This window comes from Chiloscyllium plagiosum, unplaced genomic scaffold (assembly GCF_037043375.1).
Source record: "Chiloscyllium plagiosum isolate Xiang-an unplaced genomic scaffold, Cpla_swu_hap1 HiC_scaffold_2, whole genome shotgun sequence".
NCBI lineage: Eukaryota > Metazoa > Chordata > Chondrichthyes > Orectolobiformes > Hemiscylliidae > Chiloscyllium > Chiloscyllium plagiosum.
The window spans coordinates 87913377-87933037 of record NW_028270140.1 but is presented as its reverse complement, the minus strand read 5'-3'; the positions used below and the strand labels follow the sequence as shown (position 1 = coordinate 87933037).

At 38.3% G+C, this 19661-nt stretch overlaps 1 protein-coding gene across 9 annotated transcripts in view; it reads right to left on the bottom strand.

The window, feature by feature from the left end:
- sema6a (sema domain, transmembrane domain (TM), and cytoplasmic domain, (semaphorin) 6A) overlaps nucleotides 1-19661 on the bottom strand; it is a 154007-nt gene that overhangs the window by 21160 nt on the left and 113186 nt on the right. For all 9 annotated transcript variants that reach the window (XM_043711327.2, XM_043711335.2, XM_043711319.2 and 6 more), the window contains exons 7-15: nucleotides 18869-18962; nucleotides 16603-16722; nucleotides 14527-14615; nucleotides 12316-12533; nucleotides 8395-8526; nucleotides 6485-6640; nucleotides 2447-2620; nucleotides 751-891; nucleotides 484-561 (exon numbers count right to left, since the gene is read on the bottom strand). In XM_043711327.2, coding sequence (XP_043567262.1) covers nucleotides 484-561; nucleotides 751-891; nucleotides 2447-2620; nucleotides 6485-6640; nucleotides 8395-8526; nucleotides 12316-12533; nucleotides 14527-14615; nucleotides 16603-16722; nucleotides 18869-18962 — 1202 coding nt within the window. The remainder of the gene's footprint in view (nucleotides 1-483; nucleotides 562-750; nucleotides 892-2446; nucleotides 2621-6484; nucleotides 6641-8394; nucleotides 8527-12315; nucleotides 12534-14526; nucleotides 14616-16602; nucleotides 16723-18868; nucleotides 18963-19661) is intronic.

Genomic DNA, 19661 nt, shown 5'->3' with positions numbered 1-19661 from the left:
GGCGACCAGTTCACCAAACTCCTTCCATGTTTTCAAATATAGTGTAAATAAAAATACCACTTGTGAGTATAAAAGTCAGGTAACAAAGTGCCACCAGCCACCTCTGAACAACAGTTTCAGCAGCAGCAGCACTAGTTTGACAGATGTTGTACTTCTCGTCTTGTATGCTGCATTTGGAGAACAGTCTGAAGGAGCCCGAGAGAAGGAGGGCTGACACCCACAAAATAAACATTTTTTTCACGTTCTTCATCATGAAAAGCAAATATATATTATAGCCTCATCATTCTCAGCTAAATCTTCATGCCCACCAAGTTGTGCTCGTCCAGAATAAAAGAGGACAACCATTCACTATCTGCAAAGGACATCTCTGGTAACAGTGAACACTTGCCAAAAAGGCTTGACTTTATGTTAGTTTGCCACTCTCACTTGCTTAATTTCTCTGGTTCCATTCACCACTTCTTTCGTTAAAAAAAACCCACTTACTTAGTTGTAGGTGTTAGCTGTGCACATAAGCCCTCCTTCAGCCACCCACAGTAGGGGTCTCGAGAAGCAAGACATGTCCTGGGGAAGGAACAGAATAAAACTTCCAAATGACTTTGTGATCATTTATGCAAATCACAAAACAGAAATTCCCCTCCTTTCTCAAATAGACTTCACCATGACAATTTACCTAGCCTTCCCAGTGCTTCAATGCTTAGTTGCATGCAAATCTTTCAAAACACACAAAACAATAGAAAATCCTCAACTCACTTTTTGCATTTGCTGTGACGTTCACATCGAGCAAGAGGCACCCTCACAACACAAGTGGAGAACGCCACAAAGAGTGTGTTGCTGGGCTTATCTAGCTCCATTCCCACAATTCTTCTGTCTTCCACACCATCAACACTACACCTACCACAAAAGAACAACATTTACACCCTACACCAATTGTGATTTCATATGTCATTCACGAATCCAATTTTTCACCAAGTACCTTTGAAGTAGCACTGCTACAATGATGGCAAAGTGTTACAAGCATTCATGCAGCACTTGGCACAAACAAGTTACATTTATTGTAAAAGGAGTACAGACTTTAAAACATGGTTTACCACAATTCGCACTTAGCTGTGCTTGGTTATATTTCCCCGAGTACCAGTAGCATTTCTTGTTACACTGTGACAATTTTGTTCTTAAGGAGCTAGGAGCTGATTGTTAATGTGAATAAATATCCCGGTGTCACATTCACTGTTGGACACATCAATCCACCAACCACATGGAGAACTGCAGGAATTTCATTGAGTAAACGAGTGCAATTATTTTCAACATTTGGGAAAAATATAACACTCCAGTTCCCCACTTATACAGACTATTCATTCATTAATGTGCCTGGTCATTGAGTGTCATGGCTTATTCACTCAATCTTCAAGGGGTGAAATCACAGCTAAGCCTGATTCCATTTTCAGCCAATATCTATACATTTATGCATACCCCCACAGGCAAGAGTCTTGGCCAATGTCCATTTGCCATGTCCAAAGAGGAGTGAAATTAATAATAATTCACGATCTCAACTGGAAGCAGTTATTTTGTCACAGCTCAGATACTGAATTTGGTAGCTTAATAATCTGAATGCCTATTGTCAAAGCAAGCAGAGTATTCATCTGCTATGCCAATGCAGAAATTATTAACAACATGACAAGACATTTAATTTTGATACAATGGGTAAGGTAAATGAAATATTTGATTTCCTGTTCCCATTATAAAGGTTGTCTGTCTAATGGGATTTTAATCTTTTAATCAAAATAAGAAAGATAATCACATAATAAAGTCTTGAAATGAACTCAAAGCACAAGTTCAGAAATGGATATGTGGGTGCCCACTAAGGCTGTATCATCCTACTAGGGAAAAGCTTAACTATCTTACCTCCCATACCTTGCCCACCCACCTTGGTGGTGAATTTCCTAAATGATAGTGCCTGGAATCATTCACAGTCCAATGAAAAGGAATAAGAAGTCAAGGCAATGTTAGGAATCATGGTCTGTGACATTGAGACAGAAGTGCCGATAGTGACTCAGTTTCTGACAGAGCGAGAGCGAGAAAGAGATAAAGAAAGAAAGAGAGTGAGCAGTGGGGAGAGGAGAAAAGGAGGTATGGATAGAAAGAGGAGAGTGAGACAGACAGAGTGAGGGATGGAGAGACCTCAAAAAAAATTCAGTAAAAGCTTCAGCGCTCTTGCTTAGCAAACATAACTACTTGCTAAAATTGATTTTGAGAGTGTTAATAACAAAATAAGTATCTGACTTATTTATATAAAAGATCCTCACTAACACTCCCAAAATGGTACCCATTAAAATGATGCGCAATGTGAGTGCAGTACAAATAATGTAACCCTGATTTTACCTGCAGATTTTACTCAAGTGCATTTAAAATCTTTCTGCTTCAATCAAGTGCAAAATTAGGGTGGACCTACTTTTCTGCGTTGTAGATACTAATCTCCTCCAGAAAGATGCTGTCATTTATGAAGCCCATGTTTGCTTTGGCCAGAAATTTCAAGATAATTCCTTTCTCTGATCCTAAGAACACCACAGTGTAATTTTGGTGGGGACCTGCAGCATTATCCACAGCAATTCTGGTCAATCGATATCTGTTGAAAATAAACAAATGATCACGTTTCATTTCATTTACCATTAGACCCTCCTGAATTGTGAACCTTGCTCTATGGAACATTAAAGTGAATGTTTTTTTAAAAAATATATATATTTTTGTACCATCTCAAATTTAAGTCTTTTCTCATCATGAAATGGTGAAACCGGAATGCAATAGATTTCTTTGCAATCTAATAGAGAAAGTATGCTTATATGTAAACTATCAAGTTCACTCTTTAACCAGAGTTAGTTCCTATTTAATTGAAACATGCAGAATGGTTCAAGAAACAGACAAGCTCCCTTTTGTTCACCTACATTGGCAGGCCAATGGAACTTAAAAGAGAGCTTTTCCTTAAAATGTTCTGAATAAATCAATATCAAAGGCTGCATTGTTTCATCCATGAAATATGATTTTTTGTAGAACTACTCTCTCTCTATATATGGGCATAACAGTGCACTCACTGTTAAATTCTTAACAGCTGTGCTGCATTCAACTAAACTCGACAGAAAGTCACGCACTAAATAAACATTTCCCCAGCAACCACACTGCTACCAATGAACAGTAGCTCACACAAGTCAATTGAAACCAGTATCTGTGTTCGCAGCCAGAACAGAATGCCTTTAATAAATTAAAATTTCAGAAATAAATTTCAGTTCAATAAGAGTCTTAAAGAGGAAGATGGGTTAACGGACATGAAATTTTGGGTTGAGTCACATGAAGCACCATGTTGCTCAGGTGTTGTGCATGGAGTCAACACCCACTATTTACCTGCAGGGCAGACAGATCAGATTTCAATCAGCGTGCAATGCTGATTTGAGACCATTGCTGCCAACTTGTAGCTAAATGTTCCAGCTAACATGTTCAGTACTAAGAAGGTGCCTCCACCAGCAATACTGAAAGGTATCATCAAACAATTACAGATTTGCTGCTGTTGTTTGATCTATTTTGGATGTTACTAGAATAATAAGGTGTTTACTCATTTCTATAGCTGTGCCAAGTTAAAAATGTCTACAGGAGTTGGTGAAATGGGTGCAGGAGGACATTTTGCTGACATCTGGCTTCTGTACAAACCAATTTAGGAGACATTCCTCTTTGAATACAGAATCGCGTAGAAAATAAGCAGAGACCTCAAAGAGGAGGTCAAGCTGCTGATAGTGGGGGATGAGGAGACAATCTCTAAGCAGTAGGTTTGTCAAGGACCAGACAAACCCCCTCAAACATATCAAGATAGCCTAGACTCTAGCTTTTTCTTGTTTTAAAGGTGTTGTGCTCCAGATGCAATTTGATTGGTCAAATTACTCAACTTTAAGCAAAGCACACTTTGTTTTTACACTAAAGTTAAAATACAAGACAAACTGAAAGTAAAAGAAAATAACTGGCTTAACTAAAATGATCAAAATGCCTAACAAAATGTATATACACACACACTATTACTAATTAACTGACCCATATAGTAACACTGCATAAGCATATTCTTGGCAAATGCAAATTCAGTAAAATAGATGGTCTCACATGTAATTCTAGCAGCAGGAACAGAACCCCAGCTTTTAGCTGTAACAGAGGGAAGAATAAGACCTTCCACATCCAGCTTCAAGACCTCAGCAACTGTTGAAAGCTAAAGCTAAGAATCCTGGTTCTGACGGATACTGACCCCACCCATTCAGGCTGCTTCTATTGTTCCAACATTATCTTTAACAAAAAGTATCGCAAGCTGTTTACTTTGTTGACTCTGAACAGATCTCTCTGTGCCTCTGTCTCAACCTTCCTTTATTAAAAAAAAAGGACAAAATACATCTCTTAAAGCCATTGTATCCTCCAAAGTCATTTCCACCCAAAGTGTTCAGTCAGCAATTTCCCCATTTGAATGTTGGCAAAGGACATTGTAAAAAGCCTGCACTTCTATTAGGCAAGCAACTTGAAGCTGCAACCACAGATACAAGCTCAGAACAGGGCAAGGACAGCAATATTAATGACTGTGAAGATGACAGTACTGACAAATCTTTACATACCTATCCACTTTCTGCTGGAACTGGAGCTATTTTTGTTATTTTGGAATTTACCATCTACTATTGAGAGCGATTTAGATTTTATTCTTTCAGAAACAGGCGGAGCAAGCAACAAAATTTCTCCCTAAGGAGGCAGTGGCATAGTGGTAATGGTAATTGAGGGCAATTTGCTGACCATGTAGCCAAACATACCACAAAGGCTACACAGACACAAGAAATGTAAGGCAGCAGATCACTAGAATGTGGCAACATTACTTGTGTTGCCTGGGGCACTCTGGTGTAGCTTTGCCATACCACACAGAGCAGGATTTAAGATTCATGGTGGTCTCCCACACTTTATACAACACATCATCTTGCCATCAACTCAGCAGCTGGAAATCCCAAATCTTTCCGGTAATACTGAACCTGCACAAGAAACTGCCTGTACAAAACAACAAAAGATGAGGATTGTTAAAGAGAGAAAAAGCAGCACAATGCACCAGCTTCACAAAAGGGGTACCTGGTAAACTTTCACAAGATTGTAACGGCATTCTGAGATGAAGTGTGAAAGAAATTAAGCAGCATATCATGACCATTAAACTATTCATACATTTCCTACGACTTTTTTATTAAATGCACGAGGAGAAGATGACAGAGGGTGGGAGGAGATAAACTGGATAACCTAAACTCTTTCTGAATGGGAAAGCTAATGAAAAACTCAAATGACTGTAACCTTAATTCCCCACTGACCAAACGTTCCCTTCACTCTACCATTGACTCTCACATTAGCTTGGCCACAATAACAAAAGCTACCACCTCATTAACAGTCCAAACCAAATCTAAAAATCAAGCTACGTCATTTTGCATACACATGTAACTAATGACACCTGTGCATTGCTCAAATTTCTGACTTGCCTTAGCCTGTTCTATTTTCTTACACTATGGTGGTCCAGTGGGTGAAACCGGATTGATGGATGTCCATCCACTTTCAGTGGAGTTGACCGCAGATGATAATGCACCATGGACAGTAACAGTTTGGGCAGGCAGCCAACCTGACAGTCAACAGCATTGGCAATGGTTGAAAGAGAAATGCAGTTAACCAGAGAGTGTGTAGCAAATTCATGCTCCATGGAACTACTTCCTACTCCACCAGACAAATGTTTCAGGAATTCTGATTTTATACATTTTCTTTCAATTTAAGGAAGAGTAGTCAACATAAACATAGTTGTGTGGTAATCTATAACTTGAGTATTGCTCAAAAAATATGTTTTGTTAAAGCTTTTCATCCTGCACTCTTCAGGACAATCTGCAAGAATACCAGTTAAAAGGAGAGAATTAATATTTAAACTGCATAAGAGCACAGTGCTTAGTGGTTGGCAGATAGACTTGGATTATTAGAAGCAATGTCATGGAAAATGCACCCATTAACGATGATTGACAATTAACTGTCAACCTTTATTTCAATTTTAAAGCAGGCAGGTTGACTAATTGGTCTGGACATTGGCCAGAGAAATAAACCAGTGAGTAGCTGTTGAGTTGAAACAGACATGTATTTTTTGCAAGGTTTGTGACATGTATGTATGTACATGTATGTACAGACATGTATGTATGTACAGGTCAGAGTGTAAAGAACATGGACCTGAGAATTAATACACATAGCTTCAATCAGCACTCTTCTCTCAAGCAGTCTAAGTATTATTTTTCCAATAATGCAAGACGAGACACTTCCACACAATGTGATTTTTTGAGCAAACAAATTCTTCAAGCATTCACTCATTTTTTTTTCAATTTGGGGAACAATGCCAGAACTGGCCAATAATGAGATACAACATATGTTTGCTCTTTACCTGTAAAAAAAAAGTAAAGTAACCACTAACCTGACCATTGTCCTCAAAAACCATGGCCTATTGTCAATGGAAGGTACAGCTTCATCCAGGAGAGGGTGCGTTTTAATGAAGTTGAGTGTATCATCTGGGAATCCATTGGAAGTTCCAAATTTTTCCAGTAACACTGAACCAGCACAAGAGCCAGGCCTGTGCAAAGGAACAAAGATAAGGACTGTTAAAGAGGGGGAAAAAACAGCCAGATGCACCAGGTTCTCCAAAAGGTGCTTGGCAAAGATTTATTTTATAAGACTCTACAATGATGACTTTCTGAGATTAGCGTAAAAGAAATTAAAACGTGTACCTTGCCCAGTAAACTATTTATGCATTTCCTTTGAATGTTTTAATTTTCAATGGGACTTGAAGATAGCTTTCTTCTATAACACTTGGATCCATACCAATTGCTCAACTAATTCACACTGTGTGGCTACAAAATATACAATCCAAGGAATTTCTCATGAACAATTACTGAACTTCCATTGACTACGTAGCCCGTGTCCTTTTTAAAATGTTTATCCAGGTCATAGTCTGCTTTAAGTTAAACACCGCTCTTAAATAAAATGCTAGGAAGTGAAATTTAGACAAATGCACTAAGCATCTATGCACAAGTTATCCACAGCATATTTTTGCAGCCTGATTTATATGTTCTTCTGTTACTTCATGTTTGTTATACTGGCTAATATTTTTCTAAAAACAAAATACTACTAGAACCTTAAAGTGTCAGTCCGATGTCAATTCATCAGTTCCCTCGTCAATATTTTATCTTCCAAACCAAGAGCACTAAAGCAGACTGCCTGGCCATTTATCACGTGGAATCGTGCTGTGCACAAATTGACTGCTGCATTCCCTCTATGACAGTAGTGACAAAAGTCCTAAACTACTCTGCTGGCTGAAAGAAATATTTGACAACCTCAGGGCATGAAAGGCACAATAAAAATACACATTTCTTTATGTTATCACAGATGTAACAGTTGAAGAAACTTGCTGTCCAATTTTAGCACAGGGAGCATGAACTGAACTACTGTCTTGTCTCCCATTCTGTGTAAACAGCATTTCATGTGAATTTCAGACATCAGTATATACAGTGCTGCTCAACAAGCAGAACAAATAACTAGAGTACAGTTTAGCTCCAAAGCAATGCAATTTCCACTGATGATGTCCAGAGTGGGATCAGGTCAGAGGCTACAATCGGGCTGATCTCAGCAGTCAAGTAGCAACAAAACTTTTTGTGCACAATTTGAATTCATATTGTCTCAACCACCTACTGAAATATTATCTCATCGTATGCCTGGCTTTCTTTTATGCTGGAAAAACATACGGAGAAGAAAATCTTGGTCATGCATAATCAGCAATGTACTTATCAAAAGCAATTGAAATAAATGCTTTGTGCTGTGCACGAATAATCTGACTTTTCTTCAAATGTCAAATCAATCTGACTAACATGAGCAATCTTAAATGGAATAAAGAAAGTTGCAAGAACAGCTTAACTCTGCACCATACCAGAGTTTCAGGAAGATGATGAAAGTTGAGAAGTTGCACCGTCTGGGCGGGAATTCAATTAAAAACAATTTGGAGAGAAATAAGGAACTGCAAGACTTAGGTGAATTGCCAAAAAAGTGAATAGGTCTGCAGATCTAATTAACTTTTGTGCACTTATCTTGTGTGCAAAACTGCTGTCCCTTCATCTATCTATTCAAACAACATTATCAAGGTATGAAATCAGTTGTTTACTGAATTATAGACAAAATACTGAATTTTCTTCAAATCAAATACTTACATTCATGAGATCAATTCATTTTAGTGGAAAATGAGAAAACTTCATGTTTTTACTGTTCAAATATTTCCAGCTGCTTTTGAAAAGAAATTTCATTGGATTTTTTTTTTCTTAAGGATAGTTGACATACCTTGGCTTGGGAACTCTGTCTTCAGGGACTGGTGTCCATGTGGAATCAGAAGACTTCTGCTCTTTGAATCGACCAATAAAGACAGCGGCAATGTCCTCCATATCATATGCACAGACCGCTGATCCAGGGATGCTGCAGTGAGACATTTACCAGAAAAGGACTGTTCACTCATGAGGCATGCAATAAATCAATCAGCAAAACACATTCTTTGAAGTTGCCTTCTTGGTCTCCTACTAATAAACTACAATGCTCTTTCAAACAGCTTGAGAGTTTCTCTCCCTCTCCTACCCTTCCCCTTGTTAACACAAGTCCTGGGCAGAGGACATTAAAGTGCTGTATTTGTTCATATGTTGTGATGGGCTCTCCTTGTCTCACAAATATGTCCTGTCTTTTTGGTATTTAGTTTATCTTTGCCTCAATCAGAAAATGAAGGTCAATTAACCAAAAGGTAATAAAATAATAATAAGATGAATGGCTGTAGGGCATCCTGAAAGGGGAGGGTGATGAGTTAGAGGTCATGGTTAGAGGTCATTGGTACCAACGATATGGGCAAAATGAGGAATAAGGTCTTGCATCAAGGATTCAGAGAGCAAGGCAGTAGATTAAAAAGCAGGACCTCAATGGTTGTAATCTCTACTCCTACTGTCACATGCTAGCAAGCTTAGAAATAGGAAAATAGGACAGAAGAATGCGTGGCTGAACAGTTGGTGTAGGAGGAAGGGTATTAGATTTTTGGATCCATGGGAACGTTTTTTGGGGAAGTGGGACATGCACAAATGGGATGGTTTACATTTGAACCTCAATACATTTGTAAAATATATTGAGGATCATTTTCTTCATCAATATGCACAATTTGAATTCATATTGTCTCAACCACCTACTGAAATATTATCTACTAGAGAATGAGCAAAACCTGACCTTATCTTGGGAAATAAGGCAGGGTGAGTGACTAAAGTGATAGTGGGGAACACTTTGATCATAATTCTTACTTTTAAAATAGTTAAGGAAAAGGATGGGACTTTTTTTAAAAGTGAAAGTTCTTAATTGGAGCAAGGCAAATTTTCATGGTATGAGACAGGAACTTTCAATTGTTTAATTGGAGTAGACCTTTTGCAGGTAAAGGGACAACTGACAAGTGGGAGGCTTTCAAAAGTGTGATAATGAGAGTTCGGAAGCATTATGTTCCTGCTGGAGTGAAGGGTAAGGCCGGTAAGAATAGGGAACAATGGATGAAGATAGATATTGAGGTTCTGGTCAAGAATAAAGTTCCGTATGGTAGACTAATTAGTAAAGTTAGATCACATGGGATTCAGGGAGAGCATGTCAATTGGATACAAAGCTGGCTTGGCGGTTGGAGACATGATGGTAGTAAAGAGTTGTCTTTTGGACTGGAGGCCTGTGATTAGCGGTGTTCCACAGGGAGCAGTACTAGATCCACTTGTTTTATCACTTATATAAACGATTTGGATGAGCATTTTGGAGACACAGTTAGGATGTTTGTGGATGACACCAATAATTGGTAGTATAGTGGAGAGTGAAGATTAGAAAAAGAGATCTTGATCAATTGGGCTAAGGAGTGAGTGCTGGAGTTTAATTTAGATAAATGCAATGTTTTGGATTTTGGTAAAACAAACAAGGGCAAGACTTATATAATTAATGGTAGGGTTCTTGGTGGTGTTGTAGAACAGAGAGACCTAGGGGTCCAGGTGGTCAATGTTTTGAAATTTGCATCTCATGCAGATAGGGTGGTTAAGAAGGCATTCAGCAAATTTGCCTTCATTGCCCAGACCACTGAATATAGGAGAAAGTGAGGACGTCATGTTGAGGTTGTACGGGACGATGAAGTAGCATGAACAGTTCTGATTGCTCTGCTATAGGAGGAATATTTTTCAATTGGAGAGGGTTCAGAAAGGATTTACCTGGAGGTCAAAAACTGACAAATCCCCTGGCTCAGATGAACCGCATCACAGGCTGCTGTGGGAGGCAGGAAATTGCAGGGGCTCTGACATAAATTTTTAATTCCTCCCTGGCCATGGGTGAAGTGCCAGAAGACTAGAGGATGGCTAACACTGTTCCACTTTTCAAGAGGAGTGGTAGAGATGAACCAGGAAATTACAGACCGGCGAGTCTCAAGCCAATGGTAGGGAAACTACAGGAGAAAATTCTGAAGGAGCAAATTAATATCCATTTAGAAAGTCATGGGTCAATTAGGGATAATCAGCATGGCTTTGTCCAAGGGAGGTCATGCCTAACAAATTTGAAAATACGATGGTGTGTGTGTGGATTAAAGAAGCCCAGTTGGAAGTTTATATGGATTTTAGCAAAGCTTTTGAAAAGATCCCAAATGGGAAATCAATTGAGAAGGTTAAAGCACTTAGAATTTAAGGAAATTTGATGAGACGGACCAGAAATTGGCTTAGTAATAGGACACAAAGGATAGTAGTAGAAGATTGAGTGGAGGCCAGTGTCCAGCAGTGTACCACAAGGATCAGTACTGGGACCCTTATTGTTTGTTATATACATAAATGATAGAGATAAAAATGTGTGTGGAATGTTAAGCAAAATTGAAGGTGACACCAAGATTGGCCAATAGTGAAAGCAATGGTTGTAGGTTGCAGGAAGATATAGATGGCTTGGTAAGAGGAGCAGACCAGTGACAGATGATACTTAACCGTGATAAGTGTGAGATGATACACTTTGGAAGAAGAAACAAGATGAGGGAGCATTTAATGAATATGTAGTTCAGTGGAATAGAGGGGTTTTGAGGTAATTACTCACAGATCCCTGAAGTCAGCAAAGAACATGAATACCATACTAAATAAGGCATATGGGACACTTGCTTTCTTCAGCTGTGGTATAGAGTATAAAGAGCAAGGAGGTAACGTTGGAATTGTACAGTGTGTTGGTCAGGACACAGCTGGAGTACTGTGTGCAATTCTGGCCATCTCACTACAGAAGAATATGATAGCACTAGAGGGGGCACAGAGGACGCTCACATGGATGTTGCCTGGAATGGAGAAATTAAATTATACGGAGAGACTAGATAGGCTCATTTTGTTTTCTTTACAGTAGAGAAGGCTGAGAGGGCACATGATTGAGGTGTGTAAGATTGAAGGGTATTGACAGGGTGGGCAGAAAGCAGCTGTTCCCTTTGGTTGAGCGTCAGTCACAAGACGGCATAGTTTTAGGGTAAGGGACAGGTGGAAATTTGGAGGTTATTAACCTTACAACCTTCAAAAATTTGGATGAACACTTCATATGTCATAACATTTAAGGATATGGGACAAGTGCAAGAAAGTTGGATTATTGTGCCTTTAATGGTAGTTATGTCAATGCAGACTTGACAGGCAAAGGGCCTCTTCTGCACTGTGTGAATCTATGAACTGCTGTTAGTCCTATAAACAAAATAAGACAAAGCAGCAAGAAGTTGTCTAAACATTTTAGATTCTAGTCACGCTTGGGAAGAGATGCATTGCTTTTGTTCATTGTAGCTATTAATGCAACCGAAGAAAAATTCTCACAGATAAAGCGCTACTGACAAAACAACAACAACTTATATGTGCATACCACCTATTTATCCACCATTTTATTAGTGTAATAAAATGTCACAAGGAACTTCACAGGAATATTAAACAAAATTGAAACCAAGTGACATGCACTTATGAATATCACTCATTCTGCAGAATTTAAACAAATGTATACAATTAATGTAAAATAATTCACTTTAAAAGGAAATATTTTGCACAAAATTATTGTGCGCATTGAGTAATGTTTACAATGGATCCCAGCAAAATTACGTTTAACCTACATACACTCAATAACAGTCTTCAGCACTGGTAATTTAAACAAGAAATGTCATTTCAAAATATTCATCCTAATAGTTTCAGTATAGCATTTCTGTGGCTCTGTGAATATATTTACCTGTTATAAGGGGTGGAAAATGTTGCTAGAATGACATCACGGCCACTAATACGGACAACATTTGTCACTGACTGCAAAATGTTGAAGTAAAAGTGAGAGTCTCCAGGTACAGAACAGTTGAGACGAGCTTTCACGAATGATGTCCACTGCTTTTCCAATACTCTCTGAGAACCTCCCATGTCATTTTTACAGACCCGGGCAACTCTTGGGAAAATCACCTGGAAATAAAATTCAGGCAAGAGCTTTGAAAGTCCCTTTAGCTCTTAAGAAGTCACTTCAGAACTTCAAAAGACTGTTCCCACATTTTCAGCTGAAGTCTGAACACTAAACATATTGCATAAACGAAATTCAAATCTCCTGTGGAACAGCATGAATTCACGAATCAGTTTAATCAAAGAATGCTTTTATGAATTCAACTTGAGGATTCCTTAAAATTGAATTAATAATTTTGACCAAAGAAACTGCTGAGTGAAAGTGAACTAAAAATCTTTGGAAAAGTATCTCAGTTAACAGACAAGCGTGTAGGCTTTCCTCACCCCCTCTAATTCTAAACTGCGAGGGGCGAAGGAATAGGCCACTTTTGTAGTTCGGAAGTTGATAAATTACACACATTATGCAGAGAAAGTAAGTCATTAAGAAAAGACAGTTTTAAAGTTAGAAAGCAAGTAATAGGCAACTAGAAATTAAGAACCCTTAGTACAATGTTTTAAATCCCTTTGGAACTTCATAAACAGTAAATGCCTAGCTTTAAAATGCTGAATGTACTGATTGACTAATGGGCTGTTCTGGTTACTGCATCCTGGTGTAAACAAAGCTATATCAGGATAATAGTTGGGTTATTGCTCTTGCTCAGGGTGTTGGTTCCAATTTCCTGTGCTTTACTAATTAGGTGAAGTACTGTAACTGAGCCTTGTCCTGGAGCTTTCAGGAAAGGAACACATTTGAAAATAGAGTGAGGCAGGCTTCTTCAGTTTGATTTCAAACACACTGCAGAATCAGCAAAGGGGAGCATTCTCTTAAAAAAATGCAATACCCAATTCAATAACATATTAACTGCCTTCTACCAATACATTTCTAATTTTGCATATCAACTTAAATGTATTTCCATTGCAAAAAAATTAATATACAACAAAATATCCAGATTTAGATCTAACCATCAGACTAAACTGGCATAAGCTTGGTATTATCTTAAGGTGGGTGCATCTAATAAATTAGAAGTTCTTACTACTACGCCTCAGGGTAAAAGCAAATGACGTGGCGGTGTTTTGCAATGTCGTTCCATAGGTTAATGAGCCCAGAAGTTGTGCATCATCTTGTCTTTTGCCCATTAATCACATTTCAAATCTGTTCCTTTGAGGTTCATATTTACATTCAAGGGAAAACAAGTCCTCAAGTTAACTGAATTTTTAAAAAAAACTGACAAAATAAAGAACAGTTTCAATAAAGATAGAAACCTTGTTCCTTTTCATTATGGAGACTCACGAGGATGTTGAAATACCTTACGGCTGACATTTTAGTACAATGTTTTAAATCCCTTTGGAACTTCATAAACAGTAAATGCCTAGCTTTAAAACACTGAGTGTATTTCATATGAATTGCCTTGCTTTCAGTACATGTCCTGACCAACTTAATCCTGGCCATCTCCGTCGGATTAACTTTGACAAGTAAAGCCACTAGGCAACAAAAAGATAATATCACATTCACAGTCTCTGCAATCCTTTTTGCTGGAGTTTTGCTGTTATCATCATTTCTTAATAAATACACATCACTTCAGTTATTTCTTGTACTTTGCCCTCTGCCCAAGAATGCCCTTCCTGTTTATTCAGAAACTTTGCACTGTTGTCAGCATATTCTATTCCAACACTTTTATGTGATAATGTAATACTATTAGGTGTCTTGTGCACATGACAGCCAAGTAGCACATGGAAGTAAATCCTAACAAGAGTCAGCATCTTCAGCAGAAACATGGCAAAAGAAAGGAGGTGTAGATAGCCAGTTCAATATACACATAAACCTTCCATTTTAAGGATGGATCTTTGATCTGTACAGCTCCCATGCCAGGTAAACTGGTGGTTGGTGAAAATATTTCTCTACTGTTGAAAAACCCCAAACAAAAAGCAATCATGATATATCAAGACAGACTTACAATGCACAGATTACTACTGTTATGGGTCATAACCTTATGTTATTCAAGAAAGGCATGATCTCTACCTTTCCCATGGTGTTGTATTCGACAGCAATTTCCCGAAAGAAGAAGTAGATATAGTCAGCATAATCCACAGCCTGGACAAAATAAGGTTCTGCAATAAAATAAAAGGAGCATACATAAAATACTCATCTGTTAATAAAGTCCATACAAGAGCTGAATAAAGCTGTGGGTCACAAACCTACAAGCAGCATTCCCAAAGCCAGCGGTTTCTTTGTGAGGGTGAGGAAATTTTAGATCCCCTGCAATTTCCATGGATTCAGGCTAACCTCTGAAACTGGTTCAAGCTACCTCAGGGAGGGGTCAAGAACTATAGGAGTAGGCTGCTCTAGAATTAGAATTCTTTTGGCAGCTAAGTTTAAAAAGGTGTGCTAACTTTACATTCATATTGTAAAGCTTTAAGTACATTTGTAATACAGGGATTGATGAGAGGGCTTTGTTTATAAAAGGGAAGCAGCCATTGAATTCACCAGTGTGATAAAAATGGGAAAACTTTCAGGTTCATTAAATTATCTTATCCAGTGGGTAAAGTGCAGTATTGAACTGTATTGAGATTCAGTGCTCCATATGCTTTGATCTTTTCACTGATTCATAGACCAGCTTTCCAAGAAACCTTGTGGCCAGATGCATTGACGCCAACAGCGTGGGTTCATTTCCCACACCAAATGAGGTCACTGTGAAGGTCCCACTTTCTCAAACTCACCCTGAGGCGTAAGGACCTTAAATTTAAAATCACCACCGGTTGTTTCTCTCGAATGAGAGGGCAGTCTTATGGTCCTCTGGGACTCTGGTGACTTTACTGTCAACTTTAAAGCAGTGGATTAAATGGCCATGTGTTTCACAACAAAAACATTAACATATTCAACTCTGAAGGCTTTTTTCACAACTGTAAAGTTGAATTTATTTATGAATGTTTGGCTGAGTTCTCTAATGGATTCAACTCAAAAAATGCTGATTCAACTGCCTTGGGAACTGTGAACTCTGTTAGATTGACAGCTTTATGACTTTCTAAGAGGTTTAATTTTAAATTACTTTGAGTACATGTTTATTACTTTTGATGGCAATAATGAATTCCTATGAGGATTGGAAGTTTTTCATCCCCCAAATGAACTTGAATTGCAGTCCATTTGTTGTAGTAGTTTCTGAAACATCTCAATATCTTCCTTAAAGTGTAGTGTAATAAGGCCCATGAGTTCTGCACACACTGCATACTGGGTGAATAGGCATGAAAAGACAGTGAGTAATGAGGAATGGTGGGGAGGGGTTATTGATGAAAGATGATGGGATAATCGTGGGAGGACTATGGCATCAATTTCTGAGTAAATATGGGCAGCAGGCTGTACTAACCTGCCTGCCTCATCACCCATCTTCCTTGGGGAGGGGCAGTGGCCTCTACTCCAGACTATTCCTCTAGAAACCTGCCACGAAAATACTACAGCAGGTACAGCCGGATAGGATCACAGCATTTCAGCACCTTTTAACAAGCCATTTAAAAAAATGATTCAGGATCCCAGGCTCTCAATGCCACAGAAGGTCTAGAAGCCAACTGGATTTTTCCAGTCAACAACTGATCTTAATATACTTTGTGTTAAGGAGCTATCCATCACTTGAGGGCAGGTACTCATCACTCTGCCACTTTAAAAAGGGAAGATGTTGGCAAGTGAGTACACCAATTGGCACTGGGAAATGCTAGGCCATTCTACTTTTACAGTGCAATGGGCATAGGATCATCACCATATTCAGTACAGACTCGATAGGCCAAAGGGCCTTTTATGCACTGTATGAATCTATCTTCTCCAAATGGTTTTGCACTAAAAGAATTGATTTTCAAAAATCTGCAATTAAGGACAGTATTTGAAAAGATTCATAACGAGCTTGTGAAATATTTCCATATCGCTTGTTATGGTCCTGAGGTATGCCTTTCAGTGACACCACTTGGGAGTTCACTCAAATCAAACCAGAAAAAAATTAAACTAGAACTGTCTTGTTCAAAGAAAATAGAAACCACGAGATCTTAAGTTAGAGAGAATGACTTTCTGGAATCTTGACAACATAATCAAACGCCATCACTGTTTACTCACCTTTCAACCATTTGGAGTCATGTTTTACTGTCCGTAGTGTTGGACTGTCTCCAAGGCTCCGATAAATAACAGAATCAATTGCAAGGAAGTCTGTTACAGTTGCTGAATAAAGCTTGCCTTCTGGATGAAGTACAATAAAAAGAAATTCTGCACTAACCAGTTTCATTTTGATATAAATATACTTCAAGTACTTTAGAATTCATTCAAATCAAACCAAGATTGATAAAATCAGAAAAGGACACTGAATCACAGCAGTTCTGGATACATCTTAGATATATCGTCCAACAATAGTGAACTTTGGTCAACATATTGAGATAAATGTTAAGTTATTCATTTTATTGATTGTTGCACTTCTAGCCAATAATTGCATATCAATAGTGAATGACGAACAAATTAATCTCAAAACACTCAACAACAAAAAAGGTCAAGTTGCCATAGTGCTAGAGAAATACATGGCTTCTCTCTCTTTTGAGAGAGAGAGAGAGAGAGAGAGAGAGAGAGAGAGAGAGAGAGAGAGAGAGACAGACAGACAGACAGACAGACAGAGAGAGAGAGAGAGAGAGAAAAAAAAAGAGAGAGAGAGAGACAACTGGTGATGTTTTAACCAGAGGGTCACCACACCTCAGGCAAGGGGAAAGGTTGGGAAGGAGAGTTCCTCATGGCCACTTCCGCTGGTATGGGAATTGAACCCACCCTGTTGGCATCACTCTTCATGGAGGGCAGGAGAATATTGGTTAGCTTAGTTGGCTGGACAGTGGGATACTCAATGATTCATGTGGAGGCTTCTTAAGAATCCTAAGATGGAACTGTGACGACATTTAAGGTAGATTTGAGTATTTTCTCAGGTATAGCTCCTAAACACAATACAGACTGAAATTTGGACAGGTGTTTACCTAATCAAGGGACATGACACTGGATCCCGTTCTACTCCAAACTGGATATTCTCTGCAGCAGATCTCATCAAATTTGAGATTGATCCAGCTAACAAGTTAAAGAACCCTTCCCAAGATGGAGAACACTAATAAAATTAACATAATCACTGTCAGCAAATGCACAGAATTTTTTTTTGAAGTTCACCTTTCTGATTCTGACAGCTGTGGATAAAAAGGGCAAGATTCCTTACACTGAGGGAGACTCTTCATGGTCCTATCTGGCTGGCTGATTATGTAGTACTTTGACCCTCATGAGTACCAACGTCAACCAGGGAAGTGGAGCATCAGACTCTTTCCCCATTCCCCAGTGAGCTTGTCAACCAAATTATTTTTTTTTTTTACCAACAGTGGATACCTCATAATGGGCTCACACAAATGAGAAACATACCCAGCTCACGCCTGACGCCTACACAATAGGTGAAGGTATACATTGGGATTTCTAATTTCCAATGCCTAAAGTCTCTTCATCAAAAAGCTTGTCAGAATCTAATCTACATTTTCTAGCTCTGCTGTTACATGAATGTAACCAGTCTAGAGTTTTACTTAACTTCACAGTATTTGTAATGTAAGTCACACAATGTGGCTATAAAGTCATAGATCCCATAATAATTTTGACAGATCACAAGCAAAACAATGTTAAATAAGCTAAACCGCGTTTAAACAAAAATATAGGGATTTGTCTGCAAGTTCTTTTTAATCACGGAGGTAAGCAAGTTGCTTTAAAAGCGCTTTGTGAATATAAATAATTTCTAAAAGGAGTTTCACAGATGGGCATATGGAAAATGGGCACTGAGCCACAAAAAGACTCATTAGGAGGGATGACCACATACTTGGCTGAAGAAATAGGATTTGAGAAGGCTTTAAAGAATAAACAGGTGGAGAGTTGATGGGGTTTAGGGAAGGAATTTTGGTGAACAAGAGCTCATGAAATTTTAAGCGTGGCTATTTACAGTAAATCAAAGAGAAGTGGACAAGAGAGAGATGACAGTCAGTGAAACGAAATTTGAATGATGGAGGGAACAAGAGAATAAAGTAGTTATGGATATCAAGTGGACTGGCAACACTGACAAATTTGAAGATGACTTTTGAATTTTAGGTATTGCTTACAGATAACCTGTAATTAACATGATGATCAAAATTTGGTCTTCCTCATAGCCAATCTTTCAAATTAGGTGCTACAGTACCAGGACAACACACTGCTTCAGATTCAGAAACCATAAATTTTTTTGTGCCATGAAGCATGAAATGGGAAAACTCAATCCTTTCTAACTGTATATTTAATTAAATTACACTGTGCCCACTGGTTGTATCACAAATTCCAGACAAATGCTTACCAGCAAAAAGTGCAACATTTGCATGTTTTGGATCATAAGGACACCTTGCCATTCCACTGATGTTGTCATCTCCAAAAATATCCAGGGTATCCAACTGAAACACATTGGAAGAATTCATATTCACATCTTTTGACAAGTAATCAGTGATTTTATCAAAGAACATGGTGATTAATGTATTGTCCTTACCAAGGCCACTGCCATGGTGTTCACTTCAGTTTAAAACAATATGTAAGGGGGATTTTCAGCAGGAATTAAAGTTATGATGAGAGAGCACATGCCCTGTGATTTCCATTCTTTAAAAGATAACAATGAATATTGGAGGTTAAGTACCCAGAATGCATCAACATCCATTTCCTATGACCACTGTTTCCCCAATCGGAACCTTCTGAATCTTTAAATGGTCCTTTTACATGTAGGAAGAAAGAGATTAAATTAAACAGGGTGTGCCAAAGGAAAAACATCAGCAATGAAAGAAAACATTAAATTATGGTGTTGTAACATGACTGAGTAAAATAGGGATTGAGATTCCCTAAATAGGTTCAGAAAAGAAGTACTTCTGAGTCTAATTCAATTGCAAACCGATATGAGACTTGAGAACAGGCTTATTGATTGCTTTTCTTCTTAAAAGGAATTTTGAAAACTACAGACAGCATAACATTTGAAATAAACTTGTCCTAATATACTGTGTTAACGTCTCCAAAATAGGTTGCAAATTTGTGCTTGTCACATGAACAGGTGGAAGATGGTAGGAAACAATGTTATCTTGAAATGGACAAACATCTCATAATGCTTC